Source organism: Perissodus microlepis, chromosome 1 (genome assembly GCF_051167445.1).
Source record: "Perissodus microlepis isolate ML-2025 ecotype Zambia chromosome 1, ASM5116744v1, whole genome shotgun sequence".
In the NCBI taxonomy this organism is placed as follows: domain Eukaryota; kingdom Metazoa; phylum Chordata; class Actinopteri; order Cichliformes; family Cichlidae; genus Perissodus; species Perissodus microlepis.
Window position 1 is genome coordinate 35,062,448 of NC_140461.1, and position 23,219 is coordinate 35,085,666.

The 23,219-nt window shown below is 42.8% G+C and overlaps 1 protein-coding gene across 2 annotated transcripts in view; it reads right to left on the minus strand.

The window, feature by feature from the left end:
* crtc3 (CREB regulated transcription coactivator 3) overlaps nt 1–22,836 on the minus strand; it is a 42,881-nt gene extending 20,045 nt beyond the window's left edge. Inside the window, exons 1-4 of one of the 2 annotated variants that reach the window (XM_084913818.1) lie at nt 21,575–22,836; nt 17,261–17,371; nt 12,154–12,285; nt 7,924–7,982 (exon numbers count right to left, since the gene is read on the minus strand). In XM_084913818.1, the coding sequence (XP_084769944.1) occupies nt 7,924–7,982; nt 12,154–12,285; nt 17,261–17,371; nt 21,575–21,706 (434 nt within the window). In that variant the 5' untranslated portion in view covers nt 21,707–22,836. The remainder of the gene's footprint in view (nt 1–7,923; nt 7,983–12,153; nt 12,286–17,260; nt 17,372–21,574) is intronic. The other variant, XM_084913825.1, reaches the window with a different exon arrangement.
* Nucleotides 22,837–23,219: the final 383 nt, after the last annotated feature.

Genomic DNA, 23,219 nt, shown 5'->3' on the forward strand with positions numbered 1-23,219 from the left:
TTTTTTTTCTCATTTTTGCTGATCCGAAAATTTATCCGATCCGTGACTTAAAACCGTGATCTGATCCGAACCGTGAGATATTTGATCCGTTGCACCACTAGCGTTATATATTAACAACATGCTCCTGTTTTTCAGCTGCCATCAAAGAAATAGTTGGAAAACCAAAAATCAAAGCACTTTGTTAACAAGCTGTTTAGCCACATCTTCACTTTCAGTACAGGGAGACAGAATTTAACTGCCCGACGTGTGAGCCTGGGTTCGAACCTGCTGGGCAGCGAATCTCTGAGTGGACTTTGTCTGTGTGAAGGCTAACGTTTCCTCTCACTGTCCAAGTTAGGCTTCCTGACTACTTTAAATCGTGTGAGCGTGTCCGGCTCTCTGCTAGTCTTTTTCCCACTGCGCAGTGCCAGTGACCAACCCAGAGCCCACACCTTTAGGACCAAAGTTGGAAAGTCATCAGTTACTAGGGTAGGGATTACCACAAGAAGTTCCAACAATGGCGGGCAGATATAGCTGAGAGCCCGCTGTGACTTTATTCTCTGAGGAATTCGACCTCTGCTACTGTGGCTACATAATAATCAGTTCTCAGAACTGACATAATGTGGGCTGGTTCTCAAAGGGCACCAGTGCAGACCTGTGACAACACTGACTGGGTTCCCTACGTGACGTCTCAAGCCGACTGTCTTGGTGTTTTAAAAGTGGATATTAAAAAAAATCCAGGGTGGATCTGACTGGAAACCAGTGGAGCACACTGCAAAGCTAGCATTGCTCCAAAGCTAGCAAGCAGCCCATCCTCTTTCCAACTTTAATGTGGGCAATAACTTCAAAGTGAACATTACAATATGTTCAGTGAGACTTTTTGGTGGCAATACTATGTCAATGCAGGGACATCAAATATCGATTTTATTAAATACATGAAAATACTTTGGGAACACTACAAACAAGAGCAGGGCTCGCAAAATTTCAAAATCTCTGGTAGCCCTTCGGGCAGGGACTCTTCAGTTTTTGGTAGCCCAAAATAAATTTAAGTAGCCCAAATAAAAAAGAGCAATTTTTTGATTGATGTCTTGTTTCCTGTTTTGTTTCCGTTACAATATTATACATTAAAGTATAATATTGTAACGGAAACAAAACATTAATCAAAAAAATTGTTGAAACACAAATTACAACATTGTATAAAAATTACAATCATCAACTCAAATACTTGGTTCTAATTGAACAGAAATTTCTATGAACTTGTAAGAACTGTGTAGGACATGAATCAGTCTGTGTCAGATCCTGAATTTGAAATTTCCACTGAAGTCACGGGTAAGAGGCAAGTGGAACCAAGATCGAGGCCATTTGCTTTTTGGACTGCTACAGTGGTAGTTCACTCTTTGCAACATAGTACGCTGTTCTAAACAGATTTTTCAGGTTTATTTTTAGTATGTTATTTGCAATTGGTGTTTGTTCTGGGAAAGATATTGCAGACTGAGCAATAATGCATTTCTTGCATTTCTCATGGGTTCTAATGGGGGCCTTTCTTAAAATGACTGGTCCCAGTAACAAAGGCGCTTGTCGACTCAGAAATCGAATAAAACTCACAACACACCCGGCAGAACATTATGTTATTTACACAGGTGCACATAAGTGGTCCGCATGTGCGCATTCGCTGTCAAAATAAAAGACGCGCACCAGATAAGAAGTTGCAACGCGCGTTTGCGTCCATATAAAAGGCACTGTTTTTGTCCGCTAGAGTGGGATTTTCACGGCACATTCCACACCACATCTCTGTGCGTTCATCATTTGTTTGAAGCCAGCTCACCTCCTGCAACCACTTTTCCGAGAATACGCGCTTCTTTTGTGGTTCGGACTCTTTCTGACATTTCTTCTGCGGTGGAGGAACACCACAGTAATTGCTTAAAGGAGCTTCTTCGACATCTTTAAGAGTTCTAAACAAATGTCTGTCCTCCTCCAGAAAATCTTATGTACGCAAACACGCGTTGCAACTTCTTATCTTGTGCGCGTTTTTTATTTTGACAGCGAATGCGCACGTTTTGTGGTCACTTCTTCACGCTGACCTGTCTTATTTGGCTCAGCAGAACTAAAATATATATCCTGCTGCTTTTACACAGGCACTCACATAACGCTCAGTGATTCTCTGCGCGATCAACCTCTCACACGTTTAAGCTTGCTGCGGGAGATTTCACTTGTCATGTTTGCATAGTAAGCTAACGATTGATAAGATGATGTCAGAGGAATTGGTGCGCAAATTATCGTCACTTACCAATCAGTGCTGTCGCTCTCTATACACAGTTCGCGCGATTGCAAAGTGAAAGCAAAAAACAAGCGCAAATTCAAACGCGATTTCAATATGTCAAATATTGACAGTGGCTCACCAATGCCAATGACATAATTACCCAGCTACATTTCCGAAAGAATGCAAAAGCATTGACAGATATTTTTCCTTCCTATGACAGCCCGACGGGCAGGGCAGAGATAGATTTTTGTAGCCCGACTGGAAAAAAATCGCTAGCGATTTTGCGAGGCCTGAAGAGGCTCATCACGCCTGACACGAGGCAAACAGTTGCAGTCTGACTGACTACGCTCACTCAGAGCTTGTTGATGCAAATAACTTCTCATTTATAAACGCACACAGATTGCCAGCATGTTGCCATCAGGCTGAATGAGTTTCAACGGGCTGCCGTTGAGCAGGAAGGTAACTGAGCACAAATTTAACAGTAAAATGAGAATTTCTGTCTGTGTAGACAGCAACACACGTGTGATTGTCAATCATGTATCACACATAGATTGCATGTAATTGCCGACTTGACCCCATCTAATAGACTTATAGCAGACTGACTCCATAATTTTGTGGTTACTGCAATTCTTGGTATATTGCAAAACATTAAAAATCGCAATAATATCACATTGTGAGTCAAGTATTGTGACAATATCGTATCATAGGATGTCTCTACAATGATGTAGGCTGGAATCATGTTTTCTCAAATCAGCACAAATGTTCACGCTACACTTACTCATGTTAGCAACGCTGACAGTTTAAGACAAACCTCTGACCTCCAACAGTCTGTGACAGAAGCGTCTCAGGAAACCAACACCCAGAGTGCCGTGCTGGAAACACGATTAGTGTTACTATCAAGCTTTGTGAGTCTAAAGGTCTGCAAACCTCCAGACTTACCTGACAACTTACTGCATTCATGCAACTGTAAAAACAACAACAAAAAGCTACAACACTACGTGTGCAACATTACCTGGCTGTTACTGCAGGTTGTACAACCTGTAGCTATATTTAGATATGACGTAGGCAAAGGAATGCAGATGAGCTGTGGCATCCCACCCATCCCACAACAAATATTTAACTTGCACAAATACGTGTGATTGTTAAAAAGGGCAGACCGGTCTAAATTCATCCAAGACTGGTTATGTTAATGCCCTGTTGTACATGTGAATGCCAACCGGCGTTTGTGTTAAGCAGCAGCAGCATGACGCAGTTTTCAGGTGAGACAGCAGTTGTTTAGTTGAAACAAATACACAAAAAACCCACAGCTCATTCAATAAATGCATAGAAAAAGCAGCAGCCACCAGGGCAATCAGACCGAGGGCACAATCCCTTAGCAATCGTCACAAAACATCTCCGACAGAGACTGCGGTGGAATTTAAGTCCTCTTCTCTGCACTGCAGCCTCCTGGGAGCCTGGGCTGAGATTTCATCCCGAGAGAGGCTGGTACAGGAACAGCAGGCCAAAGATGGGTGCATGGAAGAGAAGCAGAGCGTGGGACTGCATTGATGCTCTGACCCTGAAGCAGATGGTCTCCAAAGGGACCCAGAGCTGTACTCAGGTTTTATGCCTGAAGCATCTTTAGGAACTAACCCCCTTTAAGAGCAGTCTTCCCACACACAAAAAAAAACAACGCACCTTTTTAACACTGGACTGTTCAGAAAGGTGTCGGTGTGTAGGAAGGACAGATGGTGGATATCAAAAACCCTGGCTCAACTCACTACAGATGGACGCATTAGGATACAACTCCTTTTCCCCTCAGAGGAAAAGAAAATCCAGAGAGATGATAAAATATTCCTTTGGCCAGACTGCTGGTCACTGGGCGGTTAAAGGCTATGTGAACAGCTCTGTTCCCCTGCATTTCTCTCATGCCTGGCAATCCCTCAGCTTATGTAACAGAGTCTGTAAACCTCAACATCAGTCATCTGTTTACAAGAGGACAGATGTGCTAATGAATGCAAATATATATTTTTCAATCATCTTCATGAAAAGCAGCTTTTATTAAAACACCATCTTATTTCTAACAGCAGCTGGTAAAGTGTGTACTCTGTGCTGTGTACACACTTTATCCAGACCTGCCACAGTTCATCTGGAGATTTTCTCTTCAAGTACTCTAAGATCGGGCTCTGCGGAGGCCGACAGCGCCGCACACACAATTCCCGGGAAATCAAGTTTCCCTAATTTGGATCCATTCTTTGCAACTAAGCTCTGAAACACCTTAAGGATTATTTTAGCGCCCTATATGTTAGCTGTCAGAAAGCTACTGTAGCTAGCTCTGACACTTTCAAACATTAACGTATTCACAGCTTTATAGCTGTTAGTTTTATACCATCACAAAAACACAGTGGCCCATACTGACATGTGGATATTTGACTTAACAGTGATCTTTTCCCCTGTAGTAGCACCTCACCTCTTATTGTTGCTTTGCTTTTTGGTTCGAACGTTTATAGAAGCTGGGTTACAATCGAACACAGGTCTCTCCACAGCGTATACCAACTCAAGGTTGTATGTAGATACATTACATGTAGACCGTGTTCTACCATCACATGCTCAGGACTGAATCATGTTGCTCTTCTTGGCCCTCACCATTGCTCTTTATTACTCTGCCAACATGTTTGGGCTTGTTGTCAAACTTTTACTCAGTGCAACATATGACATCAAACCAAAAACTCAGCAAAATATGATGAGATTTCTCCTGGAATGATTCGAGTAAATATAGAGATGGTTGCTGTGTGTCCTTTCTGAGCGGCTGATTTTAAGCAGTGAAACGGTTAAAGTGTTTTGTGGCTCTTCTCCACAACTGACTAACAGTAATGTAGTGCAGATGTAGCTGGCGCTGTAAACACTTACCACCCCACTCTCCCCTGAGACAGTCTAGCTGGAGGATCTGCTTCTGACTGTAACAACACAAGGGCCTGAGACTATTTCCATGAATGCTTATTAACCTTAGCCACAGATGGGGTCTTTGGATGAGACTGAGTGGGTTTAAATATGGAAAATAAGTGAACATTAGCCTCTTGCAAAGGATTGCAACACACAAAATTTCTTCAATGGGACTTCCTGGCCAACCAGTTGAAGAAGAGCTTCCCAAATGTGACACAAGTTCAGGCCAAACACACTTCCTGTTTCCCCTCCAATCATGTGTTATGTCTTTATTCAAGCTACATATCCGTCAGCAGGCTGAGAGGAAAAGCATAACAGTGACAGTGCAGAGGGGAGCTTGTGTTGTGTTCACTTATTTGGTCCACACAGACAGCTTACAGAACGAGGACACTTGCCAAACGCAGCCGGTCCAAGGACCGTGACCTGATTTGTAAAATAGCTATGGCTGCATTATCATCAAGAGATGACCGCTGTCGCTTCTCGAGGCGTCTCAAACGCAGACACGTGCAAATGACAACAAGTGACTATGAAAACGTGGTTGTGTGCAGAGTCAAAAAAGAGAAGTACTTCTCCATTGTTTAAGTAAGTACAAATATGCATATGTTTAAGAAAAACGAAAACTAAGAGGGGACGGGCAAATATGGGTCCTTATTTATGGCTCCCAAGCACTTTACTCTGATCTAACATCATATATTCATCAAAGAGAGGAGCAGCAGAAACAGCTTTACTTCATCGATTTCAGTCTTAAATCATATGAAACATTGAGAGCAACTTATTCTTTTTGCAAAGATCTGATTACGTTACAGTTTTTCATTTTCAGCAGTGGCACTGGCATGAGACCGCAGCGTGCCCCTGATCCTCAAAGGGATTTTAAATTGGATCTTTGTAGCTTAAATCTTAAATGCTCTTGTATTAACCTCATTCATGGATGGTTATAAGCATCTTCCGAGTATTATTACGATGCCAGATTCAATATTCTGAACCTTTTGTTTTCAAATTGGGATAATAAACTGATGGATTAAGTCAACGTTTAAACTTCTTATCAGCTTTTCAAAACCCACAATCTGGAAACTGTGATAAGTAAAATTCAGGAAGGCTACTTAGCATTTTGTTGTTGTTGTTTGTCTTGGCTCAGCCAACCAGATATACAAATCTCAGAATGATGAACTACATCATTAGAACTAAAAAGCAAATGAAAACACATGTAAAGCCCTCGGATGTCAGGTGGACATGCGAACATTAAGCAGGGGGACAGGGATGCTCTCTGAGCTTTCAAGCTCTACTCAGACAAACTGGGCAGCAGAGTTTGCCCAATGTGCTTCCACTTATGGTACGCCTTATAACCAGCATTATGGTACTCGTAGTTCCTCTGCCTGCGACAGTAAAGTAGGCCAAAATCCACTGCTGAGGGGGAAGCTTATCCCTGTTACACACTGTGACAGCAATCTGCTGCAGGTTGGAGCAGGAGGCTCGATTTGGCCTGCAGAGACTTGATGGAGCTGCAGAGGGGCACGAAGAGGGAACAGGAAAAGAAAACGAAAGGAAAAATGACCACAAGCATAACGAAGGGTTTTTTGGGAGTTTACATAAGAGTATTTGGAGTTTAGATTGAGTACTTTGCACCTATAAACAGAGAAACTATGAAAAAAATCCTCTAGCACAATCGAGTCACAACCCATTGAAGACTCATTCAATCGATTGACGAGTTTACATTATCGTTCATAGACGTGTGTGCGCCTTCATGCCAGAAGGTCCAGTGACTGAATCACGTCAAAATATCGTCACGTTTGCTCATACTCTAAATTCACAAGCTCAACCATTCACCACGAACAGGTCTGAGACAAAAGCAGCGGTGCCGAAATTATATGCACGAATCTGCTTTTAGTTCTTCGTGCCACATGGCTCAGTAAGAAACACGCCCACTCCGAGTGCGCTGACGTCTGGCTGCTCCGCGAGGACGTTTGTCAGCCAACCTGTTTTGTGCTATCAACAATGACGCAAGGGCGTGGGCCTTATTCAGTTCTTCGGCGCAAGCTGTTATAGTACACTGCAACGCAGAGCCAATGTCTGCGTCGCTGCTGTGGAAGAAAACGAGGCAGGCTGATCGGCAGCCGGCCAAGACGGCATACAAAACACAAAGTGTGGAAACACAGCAAGACTGAAAGAGTGAGAAGGGAGGAGCTTGGCTCAGCTCTTCTATCACAGGCCCATAATTCACTGCCTTGTAAACACAGAGGAAAAGCTGTCTACCAGCACACTGACTGCTCTACGCAGCCACGATCAGAGCTCAGGCGTCCAGCCCAGCACAGTCTTCCAGCAGATGCCGAGACCGAGTTTCAGCTAAGTTGGTGATTCTGCACCACGGGGCAGCGACGACACAAATCCCTTAGCAGTAGGACGACTGCTGCTGGGCATGACCTTTAAAACAAAAGGCTATCTGTCAGACACCTTCAGTGAGGCGCAGGCTTCTCAGGGCCAACGCAGCATTTTCACACTTGAAACATTTGTGCAGAAACAGTCGAGGCCAACAACTCCACCCAACAGCCTGCTCCAGCACCTCACTCAGCCATTACTCACTGATCTGTGTTCAATCGAGATAGCTGGGGTCTGGACTTTAAAAGAAAATAACAGCAAGCACACAGACAGACTTGATATGGGAAATGCACTGGCAGGAGCAAATGGTTCCTGTTGTAAAATGATCCAGTTAGAGGAAGAAGAAAAGACGATAAGCATTCTGTCAGCAGCTCGGAGGCTCTACTCACCTTCTCCAGTTGTTGTCCGGAGGTGGCGACAGGTACACCGCTCCATACGGAGAGCTCTCTATGTAGGCTTTGGTCAAGGAAACGAGTGACACATCAACACCATAACACAACAGTCAGAATTAAACCTCATTATAAAAGATATGCAGATGTGTTCTGTCTATAAGAAGCAGGTCAAAGCCCTGCTGAAGTCATGTACAACAGAGAAAAGGTGTGAACAACAGAACCGACCGTCCCAAAACACTCAGTGAAGCAACATTTAAGAAAGACATGTTTGCCTTTATACACACGCTGTGGTGCACAGTAGAGAGGGCACGCCATCCTGGATGTTTTAAAGCGGAGACTCCTGCTCTAACATGCTGTCCAACAACCTGACTGCTGAACAACATGAAACAATGGCAGCATTATTTGATTTACTCCTGAATGCTGATGCAGAGTTCCTGGCTTTGTCTGCGAGAGGGCAGGGTGGTGCTTCGTCTTGCCAACAGTTACTCTTTCAGCGAGTTGAGGTCTTTTGTTTTGGAAATATGGGGTAACTGCTTAATTCAAGCAAAGCCACGCGAGACTGACGGCTGTTCCAGGAGAATCTGTATCACATGGATTATTATTGACATGGGGCAGATTTACAATCTAGATACTTTGTGTCATTCATCAGTTCTCACACAAAACATCGGACAGGCCCAGATACAGAGCAGAGAGGCCATGATCCAGTCAAACTGGATTAACACCTTTCAACAGCTACAATGGAGGAGTCCAGCCCGGAGCGCACAAAGAGGAAAAATGAATGAACAACCTTCTTCTATATGAGCAGTGAGCCTGAAATGGGAAAATCATTCAAAATCAGCCCACCCCGCATTTCTCTGGCCTATTGGAGCCACCATCACATTTTAAAGATTTGCCACTGTTAAAAACAGAAGAACAATCCACTACAAGTGTCTCGGCTTCGGGTGTCCTTTGATACAGACACACTTCATTACATGTTTTTGTGATTTTTAACTAATGGTCCAGTCTCAGCGTGAGTCTGCATTCATTAAGCTGTCATTTACAGTCACGCTAGTTTCTCCTTTCCCTGCTCCAAGTCTCAGTGTGAGTGCACCTCCTCAAACACATGCATGCAATGTGAACAGTAGAGCTAGAGGTGGAGTGTATATATGTGCGTATCGATGAAGGTGAGAAAGCTGCTTAACGTAACAAACAGAATAAGACAGAGTGTGCAGCACAGGTCGTCCTCGGATCTTTCCAGCAGTATCAACACACACAACCTGACTGTGCCTAAGACAAAAGCAACTGGAATACCTTCAACCTGAGCTACACTGAATCAAACAGATCAGGCTCATAGTTTGTCCCATTGTCACGATGACAGCATCTCCAACTTTCATAGTCAGGATCAGACTGAGATCAAATTTGTCATTTTTATTTTGAAGGTGCTGTGCTGCCCCCTGTAATCACCATGTAACAAGTAAAGAGTAAGTAGAAGGTCGAGTTTCCAGCTCAAGTTCAACCAATCATCAGTAGCCTAGCTGACAGAAAGATTACTGTTCGATCCTAATAGGGCAACGATGACATGTCTCCTCCCCCCAGCTTTTTCTCTGCACAGTGGTAGATTTGGCTCTCAGCAGTTCTAACCAGTGTTGTTGACTAAAGTTTCATTTCCGCTACTGCGATGTACATTTTTACTATTGAAATAATCAGATATTAAACAGGAAGGCCATGACACCATGTGACCATGAAGCACAGGTGCTTAGATGGCCTCCTGTCCCACAGGGCCCATTCTGAGCAACAAACACCTCATTATTGACCTTTGCAGACACCAATGCACAGAACTGACACCACCGCTTTTGTTTTGATACTACGAGATCAAACGTCAACACGGGGGCCCCACCCGGGTTACATGTTACATTACAGTATACAACTTTCATTAAAATTAGAAAACAAACAAACAAACAAACAAACAAACAAACAAACAAAGCTATCCATCCTAATCTCTCATCCTGTTCTCCTGCTTGCTGATGTGAACCACAATCACAGCTCTTTAACTGTTAAGCAGAACAAAGGTCTGCAAACTGGGCTCAACTTTATTGTTTTATGTCAAACAAAAGTGATCAAAAGGAAGTGCAGCTTATGCTCCTATCTGGAAATATACAGCTGCAAAACTTAACTGAAACAGAGAGTATATGTAATGTGTATATTTTGAAGGCAGTGTTCATACAGCAGTTAATGAAGCTGTCGTAAGCTTTGGAAGAGGGGTGTTGTGTTTCAGTCTTTAGCAACACCGTGGCTCAGGGGGGTGGGAAGCGCATCTGTAATCGGAAGGTTGCCGGTTCGATCCCCGGGCTCTCTGTCCTGGCTGTTGTGTCCTTGGGCAAGACACTTTACCCTACCGCCTACTGGTGTGGAGTTATATTTACTTAGTGACAATAAATATAACAATAAACTTACTGTCTCTCCATTTAGTGGACAGAGTCTTAGTACAACTTCTTGGACTGCTTTTGGCAGTGCTAGCCCTCAGTGAGCTCACTGGACCCACAGGAACCAGTCCACCTGCAGGTTGTGGTTAGAGGGCCCAGCTCGCTCCAGAGCAGCAGGAAGATAACTGTGGAGCTTCTAGAAAAAGCCACTAAATGATGTCAAGCACCACCACAACAGCAACTTGGTCAGCCAATAGAGAAGCACAGGGTGTGAAGGACTGCAGCTAGCTGGTTAGCAGTGACTAAAAGGTTCAAAGAAGAATGAGGGCATCTACTAGCAAATCGATTACGGATAGCATTGTTAGCTCAGATACAAAGAAATCACCAAATATGTTGAGCTGCTGTTGATATAAATGGGTCCAAGTGAAAACGATGCCTGGGAAACAGTGGACACATCTACGTGTCCATCCATACAATGTCTTCACCAGTCTGTCACAGGGCCAAGTTAGAACTTAACAAACAAAGTAAATGGACTGGTCCTTATATCGCAATTTTCTACACTGAGCTCATTTAGCTTTTCACACCCATCTGTACGAGCACGTTTTTCTAGGTTTTTTTTTCTACGCAGGTGCTTTTCTATCCAGCATTCACACTCCAGTGGACACATCACAGAGCACCTCTATGTTGGCATCTTGCCCAAGGATATTTGGCATGCAGCCACCCCACAAGTTACCACTTGTTTCATTATAGTGTAACAGATGCACAACAACTTTGGTATTGATTCAAACCAGAGTATTGATTTTATTTTGGCAATCTTACTAAAGTCAGTTAGTATAGATATATAAACTTTTATATATAAGAGCTTCTCTTCAACATCTGTGCAGAGGCAGGGAAAGAAGAAACAAGTAGGGCTGCTAGAAGTGTGAACAAATGTTTAATTTAAATATAAAAAATTGGGTGTGAATGAATCCACATCAAGAAACTGGTGTTTCAGTCATCGGTTAGAAACAGCTACTGTTTTTGTGCGATTGCATGTTGGATAATCATAACAGCACACGACAGGCTCAGTCTAAAAAGGAATCGGGCCGTCTCTCCTGCATTGCAAATTCATTTTTAGAACATTCTGTCCAAGTTACATCTCTCATCTCTTATAATGGTTGCTCATCATTCATGAGTTAAATTATTATAAGTGAACTGCCTACGCAGCTGTTATGCATCCTGACAAACACCGCGCATGTAATTGCTGACTGCTAAAAACAATCACAGTAATTAACTGTGCATCGTAAAATCTTACAAATCCTGAATTATTTCACTGCCGACCGTGAAATCTACAAGGACGTATAAAACTAAATGATTTCTCTTCTCTTGCTCATTTCAGCTGTGATGAGACTCCATGATGAGATGAAGGTCGCAGCTACGAGTCAAACAATCACCGCTCTGCTCCTGCATCTTCACCATGAAAGTCTCACTTACTGCGACACGTGCATGCAAAGCACACACATATGTACCCACACCTTCAGTGTGCTCTCAGACGATGCTGAGAATCTCCTGCTGTCAGTGTCTATTAGGAAAAAGCAAGCACATTGTCTCTGCGTCACACTTGAAATTAGCATAATGACTAATTCTGCTCCTGAGGCTACAGAACATCTGCCTACACCAGTAAGTGTCGTCACATTAAAGCACACTATGAACACAAACCATTAGCAAACAAAACAAAAACCACCTGGAAGCCACAGCACCCACTTTCTCATCGTCGATTAACCTTTCATGATGATGACAACATCCGTATTGCACAGAAACTATCGTTCGTTCAGGCTTTAAAGGATATCTGCCGGCCGTGCTTGTCGAGGGGTCGGCGATGGGGAGAGTTGATACGGTTGCGGTCCCTGTGGACCCTCTCGACCAGCCCGTGGTGGCGAGTCCCTCTCACCGAGTCCAAACCTGAAGGGAAGCCACCCTGTAAAGGACACAGCAAAGGAACTGTTCACATCACACACATCAAAAAGCTGTTTCCTGAAATGTAGTTAGAGCTGCTGACACTTGGTGAAAGGTGCTGCAGAACTGAAATGAGCCGTTTAGTAATCATGTTAATTAAGGTTGTACACCTAAACAGAACAGACTTAATGTGATCACTAACACCTTTTACACCTCACTGTGCTCCATATTTTCACTCTTGTACACTATTAGAGCAGTTATGCCACAGTCACTGGCCCTCAGTAGTAGCTCCTCCCCTTTCCTCTCTGGTTAAGATGACTTTCTTCTGATTGGAAGCCCCTCCCAAACCAGTGGTTTAAACAGCAGGTCGATGGGGTTTGTGGGCCTTAGATGACCAACGCAGAGATATCCCTTCTCTATGACATCTCATGCTGCTGTGCATATAAAACAACTACCTGACAGCGAGCATATGGAGCAGTCTGCAGCCGGATTATCTGAAACTTTAGCCATGTGTGTAATTTAAAAGCCAACATTGAAAAATGTGACAGATACACACAATAGGTCCCCTTTAAAAGTCTACAAACACTGTCAGAGACCAATATGTGCCCATGCATTTTCATCACATAAAGTGCCACAGTGAAATACATGTAATGTCACATGTTTAACAGTTTAGAGCTGTTTATTCCCTGGCTGAAACCCAGACATGTTACTCAACTATGTTAACATAAAGATCGAACCATCTGTTTTCATACAAGTCATCTTTAAAGTGTCTGGTAGTTATGTCTATATATGCAGCTCTGACCACAGGTATGTGGTCATAGAATTAAAACACTAAGACTAAACATCTTACAGACATTAACAGTGAGCGGCAGGTAACATAGAGCACCTAGAGCAGCGGTCTCCAACCTTTTTTGCGCCACGGACTGGTTTATGCCCGACAATATTTTCACGGACCGGCCTTTAAGGTGTCGTGGATAAATACAACAAAATAAAACCAGTACCGGTACCGAAAAAAAGAAGATTTATTCATAACACACGTGAAAAGACCCATGAAAACCGAGTTAACGATAAAAACAATAACAAAATAACGCTGAAAACCGATAAAAACCCTGAAAACCATACATTTCACACCTGAGCCTCTACTCTCGCGGCCCGGTACCAAACGACTCATGGACCGGTACCGGTCCGAGGCCCGGGGGTTGGGGACCACTGACATAGAGCACCTAGAGAACCACAACCACTATCCTCAGTGATTTGTGAGAGCAATGGGTCAGATATAGAGCATAAAGCGAAAACTGCTTGTTTCCCATCCAGGCTTTTAAACAAGCTGAAACAATGCAACAAGATACAACAATATCAGTGATGATGATGATGATGATGATGATGATAATGCCCCCCTCGTCACGCCTTCGTCGCTGCTAATAATAAAAAGGAAAAACCCAAACGCTGCAGGTGTTCCCAGTGTTTGACTAAACTCCTACACTTCTTCCCAGCTCAGACTGGGCACTCCACCCTTCTCTGGCTGAGAACCAGGGCCTCAGACTCGGAGGTTCTCATCCCAGCTGCTTCACACTTGGCTGCAAACCGCCTCAGTGCAAATTAGCAGTCATTGCTCGATGAAGTCAACAAGACCACATTATTTACCCAAAGCTGAGATGAGATCCTGAAATAGCTGAACTCAACACCTTCCATCCCATGCCCGCACTAGAAAGAGAGCACCTAGAGAGTCTATAAAATTACATCAGAGTCAGTGATGAAGGGCAGTCCTGGCAAAGTCAAACCCGCCGAGAACAAGTCTGACTTGTAGCTAACAATGTGAACCAAGCTCCCACTGTACAGGGACATGATAGGAATACCAGATACCCCAACTTCCCAAAACATCCCGAAATGCAACTGGATCCCTTCTCCAAGTTTACTAGTTGTGTTTTGTGTGTACATATGGAGATTCGTTGGGAAAACTCCCACAAATGCTTGAATATCCTTGAGAAAGAGCTGAACGAAAACCAAATCGTTCTTCCAGAATCCAAGCTTCAACTAACGGATAGACTCCCCTCTCCAGCACCCTGACATAGACCTTACTGCACTCAGGATCTCCTTGGAATATTGTTGAGATTCTGACTGAGGGTGGGATTTAAAGACCTCACTGCCCGAGGCCTCAGCCAGATGCTCCCAACGGACCTTCGCTATATGCTCGGCTGTACTAAGCCTGTGTGACATCCTCTCCACACTACCGATAGTAGTGTTGCATTATTGCATTGGTTAGGTTTTGTATGCTTGCAGTATTCAGGTCTTATAAAAGGAATTTTGGAGTTTAAGAGGTCGCACTTTAGTGGAGAAATAAATCAGTTCAGTATACAGATTATCACCCCAGTCAGCTGAGATCAAGCAGAGGACGTTTCCACCTCTCGTTAGGGCTGGGCCATATTATACCGTTCACGGCAATACCGGTACAATGTTAGGCAACGATAAGAAAATTAAATATCGCGACATAATATGGGTGAAACGCGCATGCGCAGTGCCTTTGTTTTCATACGCACATGGCCGAAAAAGCATGGCGGCAACAGAGAATGAGAAGGGAAAAAGCGGATCGTTGAGTGAAACGGATGAACCAGAATTAGTTTGTAAAAATGCTGCCACTTCACTGATGTGGAACTGGTTTGGTGTTTGTCCATCAGATACACAACAAAGCACTTTTTTTTGTAGAACATGCAAGCGGGCCGTCGTTATTGCCGTATTTGTTGGACTAAGGTGCTCGTAAATCTGGGAGTAATCTCGGTCCTAAACCCCGTCCTCTTCAGGTCCCAAAGTCAAACGAACACTGCAGCATCACTGAGAGTTAAAAACTGTCTAATTTTTTTCATCTTTAATAAAACGATCAGCGTTGCTGCTTTACCAGGTGTAACTATGAAGTTTAACATCCAGGCATCCATGAAAACAGAATTTATTACATTTAACGGAGTTAGAAGCTAGCAGGAAGTTAGCGGAAGTTAGCTCGCTAGTTACCTAAGCATGATATAGCATGTTCTGACTGAGAGATTTCTGAAAAAAATCAAACGTACAGCTCTGCTATCACTTCCAACATAAATGAAGACAGAAAACTACACAGCAGTGACGTTTGTAGGGTTACTGAAGTTGGGCTAGCTGGTATTTAATGATGTGCTACGTGATCGCTAGCGACACAGCTATGTTAGCATAACATAAACAGTGAAGCTGGAGGATGAAAGCTAACTTTTTTCCACTCGATAAAAGTTAACGTGAAGGTTCCTGATGGTTAGAGACAAATGCAATCGCATGGCAGGATGCTGTAAACGGACCAAACTTCAGTCAGGAGAACAACTGAGATAATCCATCCACAATACAAGGTTAGTCATTAATATACTGCAACAACATGGGAATAGAGCAGCTGTGAGAGAATACAGCATTAATGAATCAATGGTACAGAAGTGGAGGAAGCAAGAAGTGTGAGTTGAATAAAGTTTGATTTATCTGACTGCTTTGTTTCGCTTAATGTGCCTAATAATCCCGTGCACCTTATGGTCCGAAAAATACATATTTGACTTTTTTATTTGGCACACTGCAGTTTAATGTAGCAAAGCACCTCTTTTTAACTTCAGTGGATATTATACATGGTTATGCTCAGGATATGTCAGCCCATTTCTACTGGAAATGCCTTTTGGTTAAACTTTCAGCAAGGAATTTACTTTTACACTGTTAAATGTTTATATAGCTTTAATGCACATAAAAAACAGCTGCTTGTTTAAGTGAAAAGAAATGGATGGGGTTTTTTTTCGCTAGTGTGGAGTTCTGTTTTGTCTCGCGTCAATTATATCGTCAGTTATATCATTATCGCAAATTTTCAAATATATATCGTGATAAATATTTTTGGCCATATCGCCCTGCTCTACCTCTCGTTAAGGCTTAACACGTGATTGTAGTATTGTGGTGTTTGGGAAAAGTTGGGATTAAATGGGTTAATTCTGTCTGATTAAGAAAGCCTTGACAAGTATTACATTAAGCACTCTGCACTCATTTAATTGAATTAGGGCTAACAAATGATCACAATCGAGTAAGAGCTAGAAGCCATTTAGTTTGTGGCATTTTGTTCCCAGTAGAGACGAATGCACTCGATCAGTGAGGGAGGCTTTATCCGTCAGTGAGGGGAAAGCTCCACCTCAAAAGGCCATTCTTTCAGCTAACAGGGACACCTTTACCTGGACTTTGTGTATCTTAGGACAGATACTCCTCAGAGAACTGATACACGTCCCAGTGTGACAGAAAAGCTCTGTTAGAACTGCAGCATTGATGTTTTATACTGGTTTTTCTTCCAGTCTGCAGAAACTCGAGTGAATTATTTAATGCTCTCGAGAGCAGCTTGTTTGCACTTCTAAAGATCCAGCACACAGTTTTGCTGCTTTTGCATTTGAGCCGCACATCAAAAGTGGGCATCAAACACAGCTGGCCTTGAATAACCACTCAATGAAAACGAGATCTTACACATGATGGACTGCAATTTCAAGGAAAGCACACATCTTTTTCTTTTCTTTTAATAAGAAATCTTCTTTAGCTTAACTTCAAACCGACTAAAACCTCCCGTGTTTCTGCACCAGTATGTCCTGAGGCCATGTTCAAACTGACATTAGCCCTGTGAGGCCTCCTCAATAGGTTTGAACAACAATGCTGCACTGATGCGGCTGCAGCGCTAATGCAGAGCTCCACCAAGACCAAACATACATATATAAAGAAAGACAGAAATAAGGCTCGTCTAGTGAAAGAGTTGAATTTGGCTCAACTTCACTGCAGCATAACTGCACAAGAATTGGCCCAAGTGCACAATGAGTATTTCTGTTAAACCTCTGGGCTTTTTTTCCACACAGATTTCATACCGACCTTATCAAGTCCATGATATTTCATTTTGCTTAAAGTCTTAGAGAGGTGTTATTACATTTTGAATGCAGTCTGTGTGGGTGCTGTATATTTTGATGGTGACGAGTTCCCACCTGAAATTCAGTGCTGGTGTTGCCGATTTGATTGACGTTGGGCAGAGAGCCTCCGTAGTACTGCGCCCTTGACTGAGACAAGCGAAGCTGCTGGATCTTCTGAAACTGGACCTGCGACAAAAACAGAGTCACGTGTTGATCGTCTGGGCACGTAGAGAACAAGTTCTGAATGAGAAATGAATTTGAGCAACCCGACCTTACTTCAAATTCTGCAATATCCTGCGGATGTCTAAAATGTCACTTGGGGCCCACTCCTGTTATACTGTCACTGCTCCTCAAATTGCATTTTTTTTCTTTGCATGTCTCATCAAATGGATTTATAGTTTTCAATCAGTTTGAAGCAATATCGTAGTGCAAGCAGCCACTCCAGATGCTTTAGCACAGCTGTGCTCTTATTATTCAATCTGATTTTACCATCTACATTTTGGAAGTGAACAGAGAGACAGGCGTAATGTATAAATGCATTAAAAACTGTCTGTCTGATTAAAAAGCAGCCATATCCACTGGACACTGGGGACACATTCTAGGAAATGGGCAGCTTGGCGTCCACATTAGCAGCCTACTGCAAAGACGCCACAATGATTACCTCGCAGAAAACAGAAGGCAGCTTGTTCTGCCAAGGTAAACAGGGCCGGCCCTTAGCTGTGATTGGGGATAGGCAAATCAGAGGGGCAACTTCCCTTAGAGCGCCGAAAGGACAAAATTTAAATTTCAAAGACTGGCCTTGTTTGATTGTATCGTCTTGTATAAGAGTTTACAAAGAGACTGAAGTTGGCAAGAAATTCGGGGCGAGCTAGGACCACTGGACTAAAAACCTTATCTTTTGGCACAAAATGTATCAGTTTCTGTGCAGTGTGGGCGAAAGACTGTTCTGATTCAGCACACGCAGCACAGCAGACAGTGGTACGGTGTTTAGAGGTGCTGGTGGTCAGTAACCAATGGGTCTGTGATATACACGACTGAAAAATTGGTAAAGACGTGCTTCCTCAAGCCAACTCAGAAATTTTTACTGCCAACAACTGGTATTTAATGTCAGAGGGTTTCTAGCCTCAAATTTCAGTAACATTGATTATTAATGTAGGACACATGAAAAAAATGTTGCCTCTCTTAGAGTGTCTGTGTCAGCCTTTATGTAACACCTACATATATTTATGGATGTGAAGGGTGCAGACTTAAGCCTCTTGGTGTACTCGCTACAATGCAGAGTTCTGCAGAGCTTCTCAGGGGTTGATAGTAAGACTTTATGGTCGGTGTAAGTGCTGAAGCAGCTATTTCTAATTTCAGCTGTTTGCTTCAAGTGTGCCCTGTGGCCTGGCCACCTTCAGCCTCACTGACTGGGCTTTTCTGTCTCAGAGGTCACTTACAGTTCACATCTTATGGCAAACTTAACTCAGTGTCGCCTCAAAACCACATCCTCTTTGACTGGCCATTCAGGACTCTCGCTTGCACAGAAAGAGCCCACTGTCAGTGGATGGAATGAGAATAATGTGAAAAGGCCTTTATATCATCCGAGGAGTTTTTATGACTTGGAATGCATAAGGTTTACAGTCACAGGAAAATGAATTTTCCAGGTTTATGTGTGGTCTGATATCATCCTAGTCACAAATCTAAACAATCTAGCAAATAATACACAAACACTGTACATTTAATGTCTTCAGTAACTAAGAAAACTTCCCATCTCAATTCTGACGTAATTGCACCTGCAACGCATGCAGGTCTAAGGTAGCAAAGCACCTCCAAACCCTAATGCTTCACAGCTGGGATGAGGCTTTAGTGTTGGTGTGGAGAGCTGTTTAACCACTAAACAACAAGTGTGTCTTTTCTCAGACAGAGCAGCTACAACAGGAGCCATTACCAGCTCCTAATGTTAACGTTTGGCATCCGTCCGGAAATAACAGAAACGTTTTCATCTATTTTTTAATCATTTTCTCTTTTTTTTGTAGCATCGCATGAGAATCGATCTGTCTTTGTTTGGGTTACAATTCAGAATTACGTTCTGATCATCTTTTCAGTCATTGAGCACAGTTCCTAGAGTACATGAGGTGGTCATGTCAGGGACGTGCAACAACATCTGCCAACAGCAGCCTTATTGACTTCTGTTGGCCTAAAGACAAATGTTGTGACATTGAAATAGTGTAATATCAGAACATCATTGTTATAGCAACACCATGACTTCCCTAGTGTGCATAACAAGGCAAGTCCTGGAATGTCTGAGAGCAAGAGCTGCTTGCCAGACTCTGACAACAACTTAAAAGAGCACTACTTAGCAACCTCCAACAAAGCACAGCACTTTGGAAAATAAAGGCCAAAATAACAAACATGTTTCACCATTTGCAACAAAAAAACCCCACCAGACTACAAAGGAGGAAAAGATGCTACCAGCAGGTAATGTGCAACCCAAATGTAAACAAATGATTCAACCGAATCCATGGCTGGAGCATCGGTTGTCATATGGAGCCATGGTTGCAGTCCATATGACAGGAAGCGCCAACGACAGATGGAAATTACTGACGTAGTTGCATAGTGGAGCTGTAAGCAACAGGTTAAAACACTCAAATGTTCAACGTGCCAGGCAGAAAATTGTTTCACTTTCAATGTTACTATGTGGCAAATACTGTGCAGGCTGCTGAAGAGTTACAAGGTTACTTTAGTTATTGTTATACTAACGTGTTACACAGTTATTTGATACTTTTACTTTAAATTTCCTGAGAAAACACGACCCAGACTGCTTATATTTTCACTTGTGCCATGTCACTGGATGTTTTGGATACTTTGCTTTGTCACTACTATTGCACTACAAACCTCCTGCTGCTCGCAACTTGTTAAACTAGAGTCACACGTTGAATTAGGTACTGTCATCAGTGACAGTACCTAATTCAGACACTGAAAAAACACTGTAATGCAAGTAACAACATAATGGTTACAGCCATGTACTTACTGAACTAAGTACAGTAATGTGTTACCGAGTTACTGAAAAATGTAATGTGACTACAGCAATGCGTTACTCTAATTGTTACATTGTAACCCAACACTGGTCATCACATGTTTACAAGTATACAAATGTGACAAGTGAAGAAAGTGAAGCGAAGCACTGACTGACACAAAGACTGAGACTATGTAACTAATGTGCCGACATCACGAGCCTCTTTAGTTCACCCTAGTCGGACTTCTCTTTTCAAATTCGTATTACATGAGACAGTAAGCATCAGGTTGAACCTGTGAAAGCATTTTCAAGAAATACACTGACAACGTGTAAACTCTGCATTTCTGAACAGGAAACTCCTTCAGTGTTTATGAAGCCGGAGCATGTCCAGAAGGGGGCCTGGAAGGCCGGCTGCCAACGTCATCAGCATATGGTAGTGTTACTCTTACAACGGCAGCGCCAACGAGCGAGAGCACAGTCTGGGGGAAAAAAGTACTCGTGTACTTTTACTTCACTGGTACTTTAAGTACTTCTATGTCTCTACTTCTGCTCCACTATAATATAGATTAATATATTGTACTTATATTGTAAAGCTTAGTTATGTCTTATTTTGCATGTTTAAAAATATAACTCTAATGAATGATGCTATATAAATACAGATAAAAGTCATTAAGTAAGGAGTCAAACTCATCTGATACACAAATGCATAAATACTTATGAGACAAAATCATTATGTATATGATTCTGCATAATGAGTGCTTTTACTTTAGGTACTTTATTCTTATGCTCAAGCTTTTATACGGTTGTGTTAGATATGTTTTTTAATAAAATATTATCTTAAAATTAACAATATATAAGAAAATAAAGTAGGTTTATGACTTTAGTAAAAAGTAAGTCTAAAAAGAAAATGTTTCATATAACGGCATCACGGGGTTACACAGAAGCTGGAAAACTGCGCCCATGTTTTCTGTGCCTAATGCCAAAAACTTCCTGTGCCCCCCCGCTCCCCGTGCCACCCCATTCAAGAAAAATCCTGTACACGCCCATGACAAACAGGACGGCTTTTAAGCGGTTGGTGCAAATATTAAGGAGCCAATTTCCCCATTCCTGTCTCACCGCCGACTGCAGTTTAAAAAGGCTGTACGTCAATCGCTGCACCCCAAGTCGCAAGTTGCTTAATATTTGGCTCTTGAGTAGAATTATATAAGCCGAGTATCGACGGGTGTGATTTACGGCTGCTCAAGAGAAACGAGAAGTACTGGTTGAATACCAGAAATCTCCGCCGGCAGATGAAGCCTGACAGCTCCGGTGTGAATGAGGTACATGACCACATCCGCGTAGAAGACAAGAGAGCAATAAATGTCAACAAGCTGAAAGTGAAGCGCATTTACCCTTGAGACATTGAGGTCCGTCATCAGCTGTTCAAAGGCCCGCGTCTCCTCTGCTTGCTTCTGGTTGTGCAGCGCTATCTTTTCGCTGAACTTCCTGGGGTTCGAGCCACCTGTGCCCGGGGAGCTGGACATGGTGCGGGCCGCAGTTCAACAACTTCAGCTACTTGTTTTGAGTGGAAGACTGTGCTGGTGGGGTCTTATTTTGCAAAGTCTCTCAGCAAGCGTTGTAGTAAACCCATGAGAATTTTAAGAGCACACCTCGCGTTATCGGTTAAACCAAAGTCACTTCAGACGCAGCTCGGCTGGCTGCACTGTCTCAACGCTTTTACAAGGCAACAGGCAAGCTAACGCGGCTAGGCTAACACGCAAAGCTCCCTTTAATAAAAGTTGTTTAAGTGTGACTAAAAAGCGGACTAAATAAAAACTTTACAAAGTATATATTTACTCTGACTTTCTAGGCAAACTGCGAGGCGACAATAGGTTAAAGTTAAGCTGTAACTTCACGCTGACACTCTTCCAGCGAACCACTTGTTTGAATCTAACGTTAACATGGCGTTAGCTGTCACTGCTAACATAGCGTTGGAAGTGAACGGAGAGCAACAGCGACAGCTAGTCGGCTAAGCTACTGTCAGTGCCATTTTAATTCCGACAAATGCACTTTATCTGCTTGTCGACATCTACCCGCTGTCGGTATCTTTTAAAGGAAACTTCCACCTAAATATTTACAGCTGCGGTCAGAGAAAGTTGATAGCCTCGTTAGCTAAATCTCTCCACTACCGCTAGTAAAGCTGACCCGCAGTTGGCCAAAGGTTTACTCGCCGAATTGTATTTCAACAAGTTTCCGCTCGTTTTGCATAGACTTAGCTGTAGTTCCACTTTGTTTCCAACCAAACCGGGGAAAGCAGCCGCTGAATATTGGCAAGTGACGTAAGGATCACAATCCACAGTTTGACACTTTAGCTGATATGACAGCGCTTCGGAGTCGAGTCTAGTGTTAATCCATGGACAGCATAGAGACCGCAGACAAACTCCAGCCGAGCGACTCCGTGAAGATAAAACAAACAGCGCCGACAGGGAAGAAAAAACCGGTGGTTTCCCCGTCGCCGATAAACCAGAAGTCTCTCGGAAAAAATGTTTTTAGCTTATTCGTCCTTGGTTGAGGGAGCGAGTAACAGCAACTCAGATCGGCTGGCTTGTTATCCCCATACTACTGCGAGAAAAACATTACCTCGTCAAAGGCGGTGTGTACCTGTGGTATCCACAGGGGGGCGACAAAGTCACCACGCCCTTACCTTACCTTACGCAGCCGCAAGAAAAAGTAAAAACAAAACATGGAACATCACTGGCTATAGCTATAGATCAAGAAAACTACTTCTGTGCTTACAAGATTTTCTTAAATGCGCCATTTACATATGCAAGTATTGCATTTATCAAATTAATTTTCATGTTTCTATGAAATAGAATAATAAAACGCTGTGTTTCTTGGAATAAGCTATGTACAAATCATGCTCTGAAATACACATGAAAAACACCCTTAAAATGTACGTCGTGCATGAATGCACCATAAACATGAGTACACTGTGCTCTACAATTCACCTATTAGAAATCCACATTTTGCACATATTATGATGGAAAGTAAAAGAAT